Below are 17,157 nucleotides of genomic sequence, written 5' to 3' on the forward strand. Positions count from 1 at the left end.
GAGGACGACCATGTCGATATTCACTCTTTGGCCAAAATTATCGACTTCATTGAAAAACAGTAAGCGACAATATTTATAGAATTACAACTTACCTGTCAAGGTTGTAAATGCTATCACTGCACAACCTATTAGATACCCAAAACGGTTTTTCTGCTAACCAGGTGTGATTAAAATAATACAAAAATCACAAATGTGACTATCACTTCTCTGTAGAGGATTTACTGTTACAAATCAACTCATGCTTACAGCTGGGAGGTGTACCAAAACTTCTCAAATTCATCTTGATTCTGAGATAACTGTGAGTGTCATCTTTAAAGGCACCTCTCAGTCGTGAGGCGTTTGCTGAAAGCATTAGAATCTATGGACACAATGAAATGATAAAGAAGACGATACAATTTTTTGAAAAGGCCAAAGCAGCAGTGGGAGTTATGGTGCTTTTGGGTTTGGCCTGTATATATTCATGTATTTAGTCAGTGTATTCAGATCTCTTCCCAGGGACCTCTTGGTGCTGCAGTCCATTCTGCTGCCTCTGGTTTGCAATCTGCATTCTGTCTCCATGAGGTCGCCATGAATCTGTCATTTACATTCTTATGGGAATGTATAGCCCACATAATGCTAAAAGGTGTCCTGGATGGTATCCTAACTATTACAAGATAACAGTTGATATTGTGGTTCAGTGTGTGAGATTTTGCAATTTTTTCATGCAAATAGTAAACCAACGCAATATAGTCACATAGCCCACTGCTCAAAGAAAATTTGATTATCTGAGCATTATTTTATTTATTTTATTTTTTTTACAACTGCTCCTTTTTTGTTTTCTCAGCTACAAACGAGTTGATAAAGAAGATGAAAACCAGTATGCTGTGGCCATCAACATCCCAAAGGAAAGGTGCCAAAAGGATGCTGAACTCCCCGAGGACTTTCTCCATGATATTAAAGCAGAAGATGTGCTGAATGCTTATAAGAACAAAGATCCAGTATATGCCTCTAAAAACCATGGGTTCATTGCTGCTGGGGTAACACACAAAAAACATTCAGAGTCTTTTTTGTTTAATCCACCAGAAAACTCACTCATGTCAAAGCTTTTAAAAAGCAATGAAGACGGCTGTGTGATTTTTTACACACTTAACTCTCCGTGTTTAAACAACTGCCTTAATGAGGGTGTTAAGTGGAATATTTTCGAAGGCCTTGACAAACTGAAAGCATTTCGTGGCCTAAAAGCATTTGTTTTCAAAAAAATTTGGAAAAAAGAGAAAGGTCTGAAAGAGCGTTTTAAGTCAGTTGTTGACCGTGTCCCTCTCTATCGCTGTGTCCCTGATGATCAGTGTTATCCATGTTGGGATGATGGTACAGAGCCTATCGCTGAGAAATGTCTGAGTTAAGTCCTTTGCGTCTCAGTGAAAGAGAAAACTCCACTGATATTAGTTAATATAAGCCTGTCACGTCTGCTTTGAATGTCTGTGTTAAAATAGGGATGTAGTGATTGGCATAAACAAACATGAGGGAGTCAGAGGGAGTTGCACTGCCGTGATTATATGCATGATATACGTATCATTTAACTGCTCAATCTTCTAATAAACTCCTCAGCAAGTTTCAAAAGACCATATTTCAGTTTTATTCTGTAAACTCTACAATCTGTATGCCTGCACATTTGTGTGTGTGTGTGTGTGTCTGTCTCTCTGTCTGTCTGTCTGTGTGAGTGTGTGTGCTCATACTCATGTTTTTAGCGGTGATCCTCAGTGTGTCTGTGTAAATCAATGTGTCCAATTTTCTATTTTTGGAGGAGAGAACTGTTCAGATGTAACAGAACTTTCATATTTTAGGGTAAATAAATGTCAAAGTATGATAGATGTCACGACCTCTAATGGTATGCTCCAGTTCTGCCCGTCACCACACTCCACCCCAGTGCTCTGTGTCTTAACCCAGAGACATCTGCTCCCAGCCCTGTGTCTGCTGCCCTCCTCCTCCTCTCTGTTTGGACAGTAATGACTGTTCAACCTTTGGTCCACTTAAACTTTTTAATGATCAACTTCATGGTGTGTAAATGAAAGCTTTATGTGCAGACTGTTCTATGTGTGAGTTGGATGAGACTTACAAAAGAGTGGTTGTGTTAAGCGGTGTGATGGAATTTTTTGTTTTAGTTATTATTTTCTGGAACATGTTCAACTCATTTAATTCAGCATGCGAAACAGCTACAGCAAAAGGCTCTTGTATGAAAAGTGTTGATATTAAGTCTGGTAGGATAATGTTAAAAATATGCAGGTATGCACTTCTGTCTTTATTTCCTGAAAATAGACCCCCTAAGCACTGAATAAGAATTTTACCAAGAGAAAGTAAACAACACTTACAAACACCAAAGCTCACCGTCCCGTGAATGAGACACTTGATCTTGACTGATGATTTGAAGTGAGAAAGAACTGAAGAAAGACAGTGGGTTTGCCGTTTTGCAGTTTTGATTCATTTGGCTGTGTCCTGGCTGGATTTACTACGAGGTGTAAATTAGAGGGGAATTTTAAAGGGAAATGGATGTGACATTCATGACTCTTCCTTGGTTTCTCTGAGACAGAATTCCCAGAAGGCGGGGCTGTCTGTGGATTGTTATGAAGGAATTTTATGATGTGGAAGTCTTCTCAGATGTCTTTGATTCATCAATCTTTCTTTGTTTTGGTCTCTTTAGTCAACAGGAATTAACACAGCCCCATTGGTCATCTCTGGTGTCAGTCCCCTTCTAACACTGCTGTCATCCCACTGAGGACTGAATCTGTTTCTCATTTCTGTCTCACTGGTCTGTGTTTCTAATAACTGGAAACTAACATTGCCGTCTTTGATCTTAAAAGCTGTTGGAATTCACTCAGTGATCTCTGTGGAGGGTTATGATCATTCAGGAAAGACTGAGTCTACTGTATAAAACCAAAGCCTGGCATTTTGTAGCTGGACAGTGAAGAAGATGTTTTCCCTGCTGAGAATACAGAGACAGACAGAGACACAGTGGGATTCTATGTGAAACAACGTGTTATTGTACAGGCCAGTAACACCAACAGATTCTTCTGTAGAGTGATAATCAGAGACCACAGGAAGGAGACAGAGATTTATATCATGGCAGCAGGGCCCAAGCATAAAGAAATGCCCATACACAGCAAAAAAATTCTCTCTCTCTCTCACACACACACACACACACACATACACTCACACTCATACACACAATAGTCACTTCTTTCACAATAGCACTGCCTTGTGAAATATGTACACAGTGGCTGAACATGTGAGTGAAGTTAATCATTGTCTGATCAGATTCTAAATGTTCATTCCCTTATGTGCATTGAAGATTACTGGCACTGCGTCTGAGTAAAGACAGACACGCTGAGTGTTTTGGACACCTATCCTCATTGTGACACTGTGTTTGAGTAAATCCTGAGTGTTTGAGACACCAGTGTTCACACTGTGTGTTAGTGAAGAGGGACACCCTGAGTGTGAGTATGGAATTACAGCTGAGTGATGTCATAAACCAACCAATCAGGAAGCTCTTATCGTCCTGTTAAAGCGAAAGCAAACTCACAGAACAAACACTTCTTACTCAGCATAAACAGGAACCACGGGAACCCTGCTTTGCTGGGATTAGCGTGGACAACCACTGGTTTATTCAGGGGAAAGACACCTCCGTTACAGAGGATAAAAGAGAGAGTGTATAAGTCTGTAGGACAAAAGTAAGTTGCTTGTTTGTGTGTGTGTGCGGGACAGACACAGAGAGAGAGTGAGAGAGAGAGACGCCTAGATTGAAAGCACTAAAGAGACAGAGAGAGACAGTGAGAGAGAGGGGGGGGGGGAGAGAGAGAGAGAGAGAGAGAGAGAGAGAGAGAGAGAGAAAGAGAGAGAGAGCCTGGCTGTCTATGGAAGTTAATTTATTTTATGAATCGTGGTCAGGTGGGTCAGGCAGCTCTGACAAAATGTTTCATGTACATGGTCTTTGTAAAAACAGAGCTGATTTCCTTCGCTCCACAGATAACCTGGTATCATTAATGCTTTTGATGATGTCTTTGTGTGTGTTTGCACAGACATGACTTCCTCCAGTGGTCTCCTGTCTGAAGATCAGTTCCTGTGCTCTGTCTGTCTGGATGTGTTCACTGACCCTGTCTCCACTCCATGTGGACACAACTTCTGCATGACCTGTCTCAAAGAATTCTGGGACAGCACTCCACACTGCCTGTGTCCACTCTGTAAGGAGCAGTTTAATGTGAGACCTGAGCTTCGCGTTAACACTTTCATATCTGGACTGGCGGCTGAGTTCAGGAAAACAGTTCAGATGCAAAAAAGAAGCAGTGCAGAGCTACTTGCTGCCAAACCTGGAGGAGTTCTCTGTGATGTCTGCAGTGATCAGAAACTGAAGGCTGCCAAGTCCTGTCTGGACTGTGGGTTGAGTTACTGTGAAACTCACTTAGAACCCCATAAAATTACAGCCAAACTGAAAAAACACAAACTGAGGGATCCTGTGGAGAACCTGGAGGACTATATATGCCAGAAACATGAGAGACCCCTGGAGCTGTTCTGTAGAGATGACCAGACATGTGTGTGTCAGTTCTGCACTGAAACAGACCACAAGACTCACAACACTGTTCCTCTAGAGGAGGAGAGTGAGGAGAGGAAGGTGAGAAACATTATAAACGCTGAGATTAGAATTATTAGATTCTAGGACAACATTGCACAATACAGGAAAAACATTTGGAAACTTAAATCCCTGTTTTCAGTAACTGTTTTTCTCAATGGAAGAGATATTGCTTGCTTTAAGCTGTGTATTATTTCAGATCAATATGAACAGTACACATCCTTTTTAATTTATGAAGTGTCTGTCTGTCCACAGCCCCAGTTACAGAAAACACAGACAGAAGTGCAGCAGATGATCAAGCAGAACCTGAAGAAGATTAAAGAAATCAGACACTCCATACACCTCAGCAAAGTCAGTTCTGAACAATTTACTATAAGTGTACAAAAGCCAATTTTTTTTTCTGGTGGCATCCTTTACTCAATATTTTATTTCAGTGAGATATTATGTTGTTCATTAGAACATTTAAGTAAAAATGTAGTGATGGTTATGAATGTATATTGTTGTGTTCTATTAGACAAACACAGAGAGACAGATAGCAGACAGTATGGAGGTGTTCAGTGCTCTGATTGGCTGTATTGAGAGAAGTCGGGCTGAGCTGATTGAGCTGATGGAGGAGAAACAGAAAGCAGCAGAGAGGCAGGCTGAAGGTCTCATTAAAGAGCTGGAGCAGGAGATCACTGAGCTGAAGAGGAGAGACACTGAGCTGGAGCAGCTCTCCCACTCTGAAGATCACCTCCACCTCCTACAGGTCAGTGTCCCTCTCTCTGTTCAGTGACAATGCAGCACATGACAGGATAAAACTCCCCATGCTGAGAGATTTCTCCTCTCTCCTGCTGGACTGTAGGTTTACCCAACACTGTGCAGCCCTCCACACACCACACACTCCACTGACATCAGTATTGACCCTCATCTGTGTGTGGACAGTCTAAGGAAGGTTCTGGAACAGTTGGAGAAACTGGTCAATGCAGAAATTAAGAAAGTGTCTGGAAAAGGTCAGTGTTTCATTTCAAAAGGTCATCAGCTCATTTTTTAAATCCCCTTTCACTTAAAAAATAAAATAAAATAAAATAAACCAGAAAAATACAAAATGTGTCAGAGCTTATTCTAAATTGCAAGCAGAAGAGCACCGTACTGGAATGTGAATGGACACTTAATGCTCCTCTATTAGTAATATCATTAATTCTCTGCCAATAATTCTCAAGTGTAGACAGAAGAGATAACTGAGTGAGAGTCGGACTGCACAGTGCATGTTTATAAACAACACCACACTATCAAATCCATTTGAATGTATTCATTATCAGTGTACTCTTCATTTAGCAGAGGAGATTTTTGTGTCATGAACTTTTAATCTAACTGCCAAGCAATGTCCAATAAGGTTCACAACAGCAATAACGATATGACTGAAAGGAAATAAATTCTTCTTTTGTTACTGGCTAAAATCTTGTCTGTGTGTTTTCAGAGATTGAGAACAGAAGGAGACTGTATGCAGGTGAGTGTAGAGCATCCAGTACTGAGGATCACTGGATCACTTTTGATCACACTGTCATGTTTTTACTGATCTGCTCATGAGAGATGTGGAGTGTAAATGTGTGTGTGTGAGTCTCACACACACACACACACACACACACAGACACACACACACACACACACATACACACTTAAAACTTTAAAGAGAGTTTTCTGTATTATATCCACAGTGGATGTGACTCTGGATCCTGAAACAGCCCATCCCAATCTCATCCTGTCTGATGACGGAAAACGAGTGAGACATGGAGACGCACGACAGAATCTGTCCGACAACCCAGAGAGGTTTGATCCATCTGTCTGCGTCCTGGGGAAGGAGGGGTTCTCCTCACGGAGATTTTACTATGAGGTGGGAGTCAGGACAAAGACTGACTGGGCTTTGGGAGTGGCCAGAGAGTCCATTTACAGGAAGGGGCTACACATGCTGAGTCCAGAGGATGGATACTGGACTGTGGTTCTGAGGAACGGGGACGAGTATCTGGCTTGTGAATCTCCCCGTGTCCCCCTCTCTCTGAGACAGAAGCCCCAGAGGGTGGGGGTGTTTGTGGATCATGAGGAGGGTCTGGTCTCCTTCTATGATGTGGAGGCCAGTTCTCATGTCTACTCTTTCACTGATCAGTTGTTCATTGAGAAACTCTATCCATTCTTCAGCCCTTATCCTAATAAGAAAGGTAAAAACTCTGGCCCATTGGTTATCGGTTCTGTCAGTTAAAATAAGTTTTCATGTTTCAATACCTACAGCTAAAAGGAAAGCAGATTAGTCACAGAGGTATACATATGTAATTATTAAATATGGTAAGAGTCTATTATTATATGTAGTTAAATGCATTTGTTGTTTTTTTTCTTTTTAGTCATTGTTAACTGATTATCTGTTAAAACACATGTCCTTTTCTCTGCAATAAAGGTGAGGTGAACTCCCTGTTTAACATGGATTACACTGGCACAACCAACACAATGTCAGCTGTCTCTCTGTCACTCACTCACTCACTCACTCACTCACTCACTCACTCACTCACTCACTCTCTCACTCACTCCCTCTAGTGGTCTATCCATTGTATTAGACAAATATTAAGTATGTGTCTCCTACTGTCTACTGTTTGTCTGTACAAACTTGCCTGAGCTTGTCTTTGCAAGAGTGTGCGTCTGTGTGTGCGTCTGTGTGTGTGTGTGTGTGTGTGTGTGTGAGAGAGAGAGAGAGAGAGAGAGAGAGAGAGAGAGAGCATAGGAGCCCAGGAGAGTTTGACAGGTTTGACCTGTAAGTCAGAACAAAAGTAAAGATTACACTGACACTGTTTCTGAAATCCATTCAGAGCGGCACTGACAATATGAATGTTTCAGACATGAAAATCTACCAACATAAGTGTGATTGTCTCTTTTACAGATAACACTCAGTGAAAGGCCGAACCTTTTTTCTTAAACCGACTCATTCAAGAATGTACTGTATCAATGGAATATTATGTCTGTGTGTCTGCATGCACGTGCATGTGTATAGGTGTGTGTGTGTGTGTGTGTATTACAGGTTTTACTGCACTGACGTAAGTGACTCAGACACTGTTAACGATCATTTTCAGGATAGAGCTCTGTGCTGGTATAAAGGACCATGAACATTTACACTGAAGATTGAACATTTACAGATCAATTCTGCAGTTGTGTGAAATAAAGGTCTCTTCTGTGGTAATCTGAACCCTCTTCACTGTTACTTATCTGAGGATCTCATTCAGGAATGAAACCTGTTCATCTGATTCCTCTGTTACTTCATTTCACCATAGTGTCTACATCAGGTAGGTTATCATAAAAACTATTACACCATGTTTTTGGCGATCTTTTGTCATCCAAACGTCCACATGACATATCTGACAGGTGGTGGTTTTATGGGAATCGTTCCTGGTCCCCTAGCTTTCAGTGTTTGCTAAAATATATTGTTGTTTCTGATCAAAAAAAGTGTGAAAGTAATTTTTTGTGTGTTTAGGGTTAAGGTTAGGATTCGGGGCAGATTAGGATTAGGTTTAGATTAGATGAGAGTTATATTTATATTTAGGGTTTATTCTGTAGTTACAGTAAATTGAGTGTCAATGAAAATCTGCCACAAACGTAAAAATACAAATGTGTGTGTGTGTGTGTGTGTGTGTGTGTGTGTGTGTGTGCGCGCGCGCGTGCGCGAACAGACTGTGAAAGTGTAAATATATAAATGAGAACATGGGGGGTGTTGGCTTGTCACAACAATATGAAACTTTTGTCTATTGTTATTTGTAAGGCTTAGTGTTACAGTTAAGTTTTTTTTTTCTTTAATTGCAGTACGATCCAAATTACTAGAATTCCAGTCTTTATAGAGACAAAGAATTACTCAAGTTATAGAGGCTTTTGTGTGTGTGTGTGTGTGTGTGTGTGTGTGTGTGTGTGTGTGTGTGTGTGTGTGTGTGTGTGTGTGTGTGTGTGCGTGTGTGTGTGTGTGTGTTTGGTAATGTGTACTATAACCATGTCTGTTTCTACTTCCAGATCAGTTTCAGGTTGTTGGTCCAGCTGGTCCTCTTGTTGCTGTAGCTGGTGAAGACCTGGTTCTGCCCTGTTCTCTCAAACCCAACATCAGTGCTGTGGACATGACAGTGGAGTGGAGTAGACTCCATGGATCAGACACTCTAGTGCATCTGTACACAGACCATGAAGACAGAAATGAGAAACAGATTCAGTCCTATAGAGGGAAGACAGCACTGTTCAAAGAGGAACTGCAGAAAGGCAACACTTCATTAAAACTCTTCAACGTGAGAGTCTCTGATGAAGGAAACTATACATGTTTTGTTTATAACCAAAGTCAGTATGATAATATTACTCTTCAAGTCATAGTTGAAGGTAAGACTCATTTGTTCAAAATCAACCAATGCTTTTTGTCCATTTCATATTCATTTGTAATAACTGAGGACCAACATGATCTTGACTGCTTCTGATAGTGGTTGGAATGCACCCAGTGATCTCTATGGAGGGCTATGATCATTCAGGAAGACTGAGACTACTGTGTGAAACTAAAGGTTGGAACCCTGAGCCTAAAGTTCTGTGGCTGGACAGTGAAGGAGAGACTCTCCCTGCTGAGATTACAGAGACAGTCAGAGACACAGAGGGTTTCTGTGTAAAACAACATGTTATTGTACAGGACAGTGACACCAACAGATTCTTCTGTAGAGTGATGATGAGAGACCATATGAAGGAGGCAGAGATTTACATCACAAGTAAGTAGGTCCTATTCTGCATTAAAAAACAAAAAACAAAAAAAAACATCAAAAATGATTTGACATTGACATTTAGATATCATCCAAACATGTATAGGCTACAGATTCAGCTCAAATGCGTATTTTTATTCACAGGTTTTGACAGTGTAGGTATAGAATGGCTGACTTCTGGTTATAATATGTACATGTCTGTAATACATATAATATGTGTTTCAGGTAAAGTTTTTCAACCCTGGAGGACTGCTATCATCTGTGTTTCACTTCTCTCTATATTCTTTGTGCTCTTCATAATTGTACTGACTATTTTTATTCATAAAATGAAAATCCATGCACTCAAAACAGAAGGTAATTTTTTAACTATTTTGTTAAAAAATAAGTATGTTTCAGTTTTTAAAACATGAATCACGTGTATTAAAACTACTTTAATTTTTTTCCCCTGATAACTCTCTTTTTAGAGTCTGAGATGAAAAGGAAACAGCAAGGTAAATGTTTTGGATTTCCAGCTCCTTATTTAAAAATCCACAACATTATTGATTGACTGACTGGCTGACTGACTGATTGTCTGATTGATGAGTTGATTTATTGATTGATTGATTGATTGACTGGCTGACTGACTGATTGTCCGATCGATGAGTTGATTTATTGATTGATTGATTGACTGGCTGACTGACTGACTGATTGTCCGATCGATGAGTTGATTTATTGATTGACTGATTCATTCATTCATTCGTTTGTTTATTCATTAACCCAATACACCTCTCAGTCACATGTGAAAAGTTCATGCTGATCAACCTGCTGCAGTCACATATGATATTAGGTCATAGAAGAGGATAAAGTGGATGGGTTTTTGTGTGTCTTTGTGTGGAGTGTTGTGTGTGTGTATGCTTGTGTAGGAATGCAAGCAATAATCAGATTAGAGCTGAGGTTTTATACTGCTTTATTCCCATTTTGATCTTTTGTAACGTCACAGAAGAAAGGTTGGCAATTGTGGTCTCAGCTCTAACTTCAAACTCCTCCAGTCAGAGAGAACTAGATCTTAACTACAGTAATCTACAGGATTCAGGTGTAAAGATGCTCTCAATTGGACTGGAGAATCCTCACTGTAAACTGGAGATACTGGGGTAAGACCATCAAAAGGTAGAGGGTACATACAGTACTGTTCTTCCCTCTCTCTCTCTTTCTGTCTCTGTCTCTGTGTATGTGTGTGTGTGTGTGTGTGTGTGTGTGTGTGTGTGTGTATGTGTGATTATCTCAGGGTGTATGTGTGACTAAAAGATATGAATACAACATTCAGATGTATATTTTCCTTCTAGGCTGATTCACTGTAAACTGACAGAGAAAAGTTGCGCTGTTCTGGCAACAGCTCTCAGCTCAAACCCATCCAGTCTGAGAGATGTGAACCTGAGTTTCAATAATCTACAGGATTCAGGAGTGGAGTTGCTCTCTGCTGGACTGGAGAATCCTCACTGTAAACTGGAGAAACTGAGGTAAGATCATCTCTCTGAGAGTCACACATGACCTGCTCTTCACTACAGCACATTCTCCAATACTGAGTTTATACTGTAGATTTAAAAGCTTTTTCAGTCGGCACAGAGAGGGATTACGAACTTTATATCTTAAATGTTTAATTATGCAGCTAAAGCACAGGTAAATCCACAAAACTCTGAAATTCTGTTTTTCTGGAATAAGGTTGGAGTCAAGCTAGTACATTTCAGATGCTGATAAACGTATTCCATGGATCTGTCATAGCAATATCAGACTTTTAGAAGTGTGTGGGCATTTTTATCAAAATCCAATCTGGTCAAACCCCTCCACTCAACACACATTAACATGAAATGTCATTAAAAACATAATTCTTTACTGATGAAAGTGAAATTCTTCCCACAAGTCTGATTATTTTAATTTGTAGATTTATAACTCATTCTTCTTTTCTGTGTGTGTGCACGTACATGCATGTGTGTATGTATCTCAGTGGAATATGGAATATGTGTTTAATAAACAGATGTATCATTTTGTTTTCAGACTGAGGGGTTGTAAACTGACAGAAAAAAGTTGTGCTGCTCTGGCCTTGGCTCTCAGTTCAAACTCCTCCAGTCTGAAAGAGTTGGACTTAAATTTCAATAATCTGCAGGATTCTGGAGTGAAGCTGCTCTCTGTTGGACTGGAGAATCCTCACTGTAAACTGGAGATACTGAGGTAAGATCGTATCTCTGAGAATCAAACATAACCATGCTCTTCACTACAGCACATCCCTAAATCGTACATTCACAATGTGGGTTTAAAGAACACAACACATATCGTCTTTTAAATATAATAGACATTTATCAAATAGTGAAATTTACTGTGAAAGCCAAGAGTGTTGTGAGCTAGACAAAGATGCAGCTAGGATGGTGGCGTCAACTCTCATGTCACCTCTGACGGATATTAAACTCAAGGAACAGGTGGAAGGAAAAGAGAGATGTCTTGTTGACCTGCATGTTCATGCCCTGCTCTCTGGATGGTTCCAGGAGAACGCTAACAAAGGGAAAGGACACATTGTCAATATCCAGCAAATGAAAATTCATTCCTGGAATTGAAAATATTCACAGACATAAGTTACATTACAACTTCTGTTTGGCTTTGGGATCAATCAGTTCATTTAAAGTAAAAGGAAGGGGACAGTAATTTTGCTGAAGTATAGTGGTTTTGATTGGTGGCTGGAGATAAAGGAATTATCTTCCAAATACTCCCCCTGAAGCTTTGTTTTGAACCTCATTGGGCATTCAGCTGTATCACTTTTGTTTCAGAGTGGCAGGTTGCAAACTGACAGAGGGAAGCTGTGCAGTTCTGGCCTCAGTTCTCAGCTCAAACTTCTCCAATCTGAGAGAACTGGACCTGAGGGACAATAATCTCGAGGATTCGGGAGTGAGGCTGCTCTCTGCTGGACTGGAGAACCCTCAATGCAAACTGGAGATACTGGGGTAAGGTCATTTCTCTGAGAGCCACAATGACCTGATCTTCACTAAATAATCACTCAGATGAAAGAGAGGTGTGTTTCCTGAGCCCCTTTCACACATGCACTGCAACCTTAAAATAGTCGGGATTCTAACCGGAGGGGCCGTATGTGTGAACAAAAATGTCTGAATCAGTCATCTCGGATTCTAAACGGACTTTATTCTACCAGCCCCCTGGTACAAACTTTTCTCTTCGTTTGGGTCCATGTGTGAATAGAGCGGATTATACTCTGCAGTATGCACAGCGAGCAAGTGGGCGTGTCGATGCCGTTTCTAACATGCGACTGACGCGAAACCGAAAGAATACAAATATCCGAGGGTGAAGAAGAAGGGTCATTTACATGAAGACACCAGTGAAAATGTCTAACTGGAGACACAACGACATTCTGGGAACTTCTGTTAGTAAGGGCCAACGCCGAAATCTTCAGACAAAAGTCAGTAGCCTCGTCCGCCTTTTTCGATATGTTGTAAACAAAACACCGCGATTCTCCAGAGTACTTTTTGCATCATGTCCTGCCTCCTGTACGCTCTACCCAGGCACCAACCCCCGCCTAAAGCCAAGGGAGTATTTCAAGTATGTGTGAATGTGTCTGACTCCCACTATCTGCTGCTGTGTGCTGCATGCGTGAAAGGGTAACTTCAGACATAATGCAAACCTGATTCTGCGATTATATTTCATAGTGCATATGTGAGAACGGCTTTTGACTTAAGGATATTTTTCTCTGGACTCTCTCTGTGTGTGTGTGTGTGTGTGTGTGTGTGTGTTTTTGCGTGTGTCATTGAAGAGGTGTGAGTTTAATATTAAGAGGGATGTATTGTTTTGTTTCCAGCCTCAGTTGGTGTAAGCTAACAGATGCAAGTTGTGAAATTCTGGCCTCAGCTCTCAGCTCAATCTCCTCCAGTTTGAAAGAGCTGGACCTCAGTGACAATAGCTTGCAGGATTCAGGAGTGAGCCTGCTCTCTGCTGGACTGGAGAGTCCCCACTGTAAACTGGAGAAATTGGGGTAAGATAATTTCTCTGAGTCACACATGACCTGCTTCTCAACACATCACACAAAATAATGAGACAGAGCACATTGGTTAACTTCTCAAGCAAAATTTGAAATGGTGCTATTTAAACGTCCTTCAAGAATGTATGACTGTACACAGTATCACTTTGTTGAATGTAAGAATCGGGTTATAGAATGTAAGAATTATTTTAAAAGATTAATAGGTGAGGATGAAATGCCAATTTGCTGGTTTAACATCTTAGGTCCAACAACACTAACAGAAACCATACTTAATAATGACACCAACAGATATCTGGCCACAATTCTTGGCTGATGAAAATTATATATCCCCCTCATGTTCAGTCTGATGACTGTATTTTGCAGTGTTGTTGTACGCTGTAAAAATTATTCTGGTAATCGAGGGATTTTTACTGAGAATAATTTAATCCAATACTCCTCATGATCTTTCATCCTCTACAACTGTAGTCTGGAGAGTACAGACAAGCTTGTGTTTCTGTTTGCATGTTTCTGTTTCCCCGAAGCTTGCCTACGTCAGGAATTTAGGCGAATTAAAGCATGTTCTTACCAATGTTTGTGGTAAATTGTTTAAATTAATGGCAAATGACATTTAGTTGATTCTCCTTCCCCAGTGTAAAACGTCCTGTTGCACTGACTCAGGTGTCCAAAACGGTTCATGTGAAGAGTGTGTCGATGTTCTCTCTCTAGACTGGCAAGCTGTTTTATAACAGATGAAGGTTGCACTGCTCTGGCTTCGGCTCTGAGATCAAATCCCTCACACCTGAAACAGCTGGACCTGGGTATGAATTACATACAAGCATCAGGAAAGAAACGTCTTTCTTCTGTACTGGATGATCCACATTATAAACTGGAGATACTGAGGTGAGTAATGACAGATTTCTCAAGCCGTGTGTGTGTGTGTGTGCGTGTCTGTTTTATGGACAGCATTGATAAACTACAGATGGTGTGTGTTGTATTGATTTCCTCCACTTGGTGAAATTGGCAGATTGTTTGTTTTTTGAGACTTGGAATGACGCTGTCAGCTCTCACTGTGTCTCTAAGAGAACTCAAACAGACACATAATTAACATTGTCATTTGATTCAAATATAATTATAGTTCATTTTGATGATAAGAGTAATCTCATGGACAAGTGTTCAGTCAAGCAATATTTTTTAGACATTAAAATAATTCTTTTCATGGAAACTCATTGATAAACTGACATTCTCATCTATCTCTCTTCTCTATTTCATTTTCTTCAGGGACTCTCCACAGTGGGCTTAAGCATTTGGCCCATTTGAAGTTTCTTCTGGAGAAAAGTTGTCCTTAGTGACTAGCCTCTGGGTCTCATGAAACAGGCATCAAATACTCCCTTTCATCTCAACTGGAAAATGCTAGAATTCTTCTCTACACTGCACTTCCCTCTGTGCAGTGGGGAATCGTCTGCTCTACGATTCAAGTTGAAATGGTGTGTTTGACATGTAATGGAGAAAATGTGTGTTACTTCTCACCATCCTAGACTCACAAGGTTACAGTATGAGAGACAGCTGTTTTTGTGAAAGGCAATAATACTCCAGGAGGCAATAAAACTGTGTCTGAGACAGAAATACATTCCTCAGACAAATACAGAATCAAAAAAGTGGGCATGTGTTGAGACAAAAGAAAAAAAAGGTCAAGGGATGTCTAATTATGAAATAATACAACGATACAATAGTGACTGTCAGATGGGCCCAGCAGTGGTCGTATGCATGTGGGTTAATCCACAAAAATGGTCAAACATCACCATTCATGCACAATCACAAGCATTGCTAAAAGCCAAACTGATCTAGGAAAGAAAAGATTTGTGATGAAATATGGAAATACTGATTAGGGGGAAATGGGAACTGATGGCCACACAATGTAATCAAACCATAAGAACATCTGTGTCGGTGCTCCTACCAAGACTGTGATTTTTGGCCGCCCTGCTGGCCATTCTGTGCATTGTCATGTAATGTGTTTCTGTTTGTTCCTGTGCACTCTTGTCCCCACCCCCGACCTGATCACTATTATTGCCTTAATTGTTACCTCCTGTTTTCCTCCAATATCCTGTCTCTGCTGTTAATTGTTCTGTGTATTCAAGTCCTGTGTCTGTATCTGTTCTTTGTCAGATTGTGGCTGTGTGGTTCTCTGAGCCTGTTTGTGTAAGGCTGCCATCTGAAAGCCGAAATTCTGACTGCGTTTATTTTGACCTGCTTATTACCTAACGATTTGGATTTGTTTGCTCTGTGGACCACTGGCTTTGACCTGGATTGGACTTGGGTTTTTTAAGACTGCTGCCTGATTCTGAAGTAAAACTTGATCTTACCTCACTGGGTCTGTGACTGGTTCTTGGCCTATCACCCTTAACAATCTGAGAGAACAGAATGGGTATGGATAAGAGTGAATAACTGAATACATCAGAATTTACTTCACATTCAGTCTCAGTCCAGTTCACCACCTACATAAACTCCCTGTTTCCATTCATTTGGTCTGACTCCTGATCTTCACTGACTTCACTCAGATCACACATCAGTGACAGTGACCACAGACTAATGACACATCTCTCTCTCTCTATTATATTATATATGGTTATATGTGTAACTTAGTCCTTTCCATTTTCAATCTGTATTGAGTTCAAAGAGGACACAGTGTGTTCTCATTTCACTAAACACACAAAGATGAGAGAGCAGTTCACTGACACACACTATTCTTTGTTTATTATAATGATGACACATTGTTCACTGGCAAACTGTGTAAACTGACTGAAGAGGGCAGCATTTAACATTTATTTATTGACCGTGTCCATTGAGATATAACTAGTGTGTGAGCGTGAACTTGTAGAAGTGTAACATCATTAGATGGTCTAGTGTCCTCACTCCTTCACTGTTCTGTGTGTCCACTGCTCTGGTTGGAAGACACTCTGAGGGGTCACCTTTATACATTCTGTACTCTGTTTCTATGTGTCTCACCAGTTTTTCAGCTGCGTGACCCATAACTCTATGCGAGTGATTCGTTAGCACTGTCGAGACTCAACGCTGACCAACATCAGAGGGAGCTAGAGAGCTCACTTCCCTGAAAAAAGTAAAACCGAAAGTATCGGCCTGGCTCCATTTTGAGAAACTGGTGAGAAATCTTAAACTCTTAAAACAGTGCAGCAAACTTAACATTTTATATATATTATGTAATTTGATATTATGTAATTTGAGTGTTGCCGCAAAGAGTAGGTACAGGGCTGGTCTGTATTTAGTCGTTACTGTTAAAAACAGTTACAGTGGTGAACATTTCAACAAACTAGAAACAAGCTAACAATCGGTAAACAAGCCAACAAACTAGAAGTTAATGGTAAGTATGTACGAAGCAACTACAGCAATACTGTCGGGAACAAATGCCTATGGTTAACTTCAGTAAAATGAAGACTGGTTTAAGTGTAAATGTCGCTGTGAGCTTTCGTCTCTTGCATTTCAGCATTAGCATTATTCAGAGTGACTGCTCTTACAAGCAGGGCTGAACGATTTGTCGTTTTCATTTCGAAAAGAATGTTTTAACTTAGGGCAGTTTCCTAATCGCACGGCTGTAATACGTAATCAGTAAACAGATAAAGGAGACAACAAACCTCACTTTGTCGGAGATGCATAGCAGACACACATTAATCAAGGATAATGTTCGAAATTATTGTATGGAAAGAATCTCCGTAGGCACCATGAAATTCCTATGCTATCACGCCCTGCTTGTCAGGTCACTGAGGTGTCCGTAAACATGTCCAAAGGCGATTAAATTGTATTCGCAAATTAATATC

At 40.5% G+C, this 17,157-nt stretch overlaps 1 protein-coding gene and 1 pseudogene across 1 annotated transcript; both read left to right on the top strand.

Moving 5' to 3' along the window:
- The window catches only part of LOC115814075 (NACHT, LRR and PYD domains-containing protein 12-like), a 33,873-nt pseudogene extending 19,246 nt beyond the window's left edge, over window positions 1–14,627 (top strand).
- Window positions 3,591–6,836, top strand: LOC115813618 (E3 ubiquitin-protein ligase TRIM39-like). Its single transcript, XM_030776131.1, has 7 exons — window positions 3,591–3,704; window positions 4,053–4,642; window positions 4,856–4,951; window positions 5,115–5,348; window positions 5,445–5,592; window positions 6,060–6,089; window positions 6,298–6,836. The coding sequence occupies exons 2-7, from the start codon at window positions 4,055–4,057 to the stop codon at window positions 6,834–6,836; spliced, it is 1,635 nt and encodes a 544-aa protein (XP_030631991.1). The 5' UTR covers window positions 3,591–3,704; window positions 4,053–4,054.
- Window positions 14,628–17,157: the final 2,530 nt, after the last annotated feature.

The sequence above is a fragment of the Chanos chanos genome, chromosome 6 (assembly GCF_902362185.1).
Source record: "Chanos chanos chromosome 6, fChaCha1.1, whole genome shotgun sequence".
NCBI classification, from domain to species: domain Eukaryota; kingdom Metazoa; phylum Chordata; class Actinopteri; order Gonorynchiformes; family Chanidae; genus Chanos; species Chanos chanos.